The 1,134-nt window shown below is 57.2% G+C and overlaps 1 protein-coding gene across 1 annotated transcript; it reads left to right on the forward strand.

Annotated features, from left to right (window-relative positions):
• Positions 1-526: 526 nt before the first annotated feature.
• DQ04_19451000 (glutamate synthase domain protein) lies at positions 527-916 on the forward strand (the record flags this gene model as incomplete). The annotated part of the gene is made up of 1 exon (XM_009317820.1): positions 527-916. One exon carries the CDS (start codon positions 527-529, stop codon positions 914-916), a length of 390 nt encoding a protein of 129 aa, XP_009316095.1.
• Between the last annotated feature and the right edge of the window lie 218 nt (positions 917-1,134).

Here is a 1,134-nt window from a genome sequence, read left to right on the forward strand (position 1 = left end):
CGGGGGCGCCGTGGCACACCGTGCTGCTGGGAAGTGCGTGGTCTCTTCTTGGCATGACGCGAGGATCGGAGGATTCGTCCCACTGCCGTCGTGGAATGGCGGTTTGCTCTTTTTTGATGTGCTCTCCTCGCTTGCTGCTGCTGCTGGGCTGAGGCAGAGGGGGCCGTGCGGTTCCTCCCAGCGGAGCACCAGCAGGGGCAGCAGTGCCGGCTGTGCACAGTCACGCCCCTCTCGCCGCGCCGCGCGGACCGCTGCGTTTGTGTCGGGCCTGACGGCGAATGTGGCGCGGGGGCTCTCGTTGCTGGGCGTGGCTGATCCGCTGGCGGCTGTGTGAAGAGTGTTGCAGTGAGGGTGTGGAATATGCCGGAATGCCTACTGCCGCCACACCTCTTGCGCAAAGCAGGCAATGAGCTCGACACAGTAGCCAGCATGTGTGCTTGTCAGACTGCTGTCTTTCCTCCTTTCCGTGCTGCTTTTGTTTTTTGTGCAGACACAGCATACGCTTTTACAAAGACCAACAACCACCATGCCTGACACAGCAGCATACGCCATCAAGACGCACGTTGCCGTCCCGCAGAAGGCACCGTACGGTGTCGATGTGGTGGCGGGCAAGGAATACTACTGGTGCACCTGTGGCCTCAGCAAGAACCAGCCCTTCTGCGACGGTGCCCACCAGGCATACAACGAGGAGCACAAGACCCAGCTGAAGCCCATGGCGTTTACTGCTGCCAAGACCGAGAAGGCTTACCTTTGCGGCTGCAAGCAGACNCCAGCCATACAACGAGGAGCACAAGACCCAGCTGAAGCCCATGGCGTTTACTGCTGCCAAGACCGAGAAGGCTTACCTTTGCGGCTGCAAGCAGACAAAGAAACCACCGTACTGCGATGGTGCACACACCAGCATCTGATGACATAAGGTATGTGCTCTCTTGCTAATATATTAGGTGAGATGGGCTGACATCGAACTGGGGTGCACGTCAAGAATTAAGTGACAACCAGAAGTGTTTTCACCACCTTGCCCACTCATTAGGACTTACGTTCTTTCTTAGTTATTTTGGGGGATCTTTGGGGAATACGAGAACCGCGTGTGAAAGAGATTGATTCACGTGCCGTGAGGGACCTGACTGCTATTGT

This window comes from Trypanosoma grayi (assembly GCF_000691245.1).
Source record: "Trypanosoma grayi strain ANR4 Tgr_1945_V1, whole genome shotgun sequence".
Taxonomy (NCBI): Eukaryota; Euglenozoa; class Kinetoplastea; order Trypanosomatida; family Trypanosomatidae; genus Trypanosoma; species Trypanosoma grayi.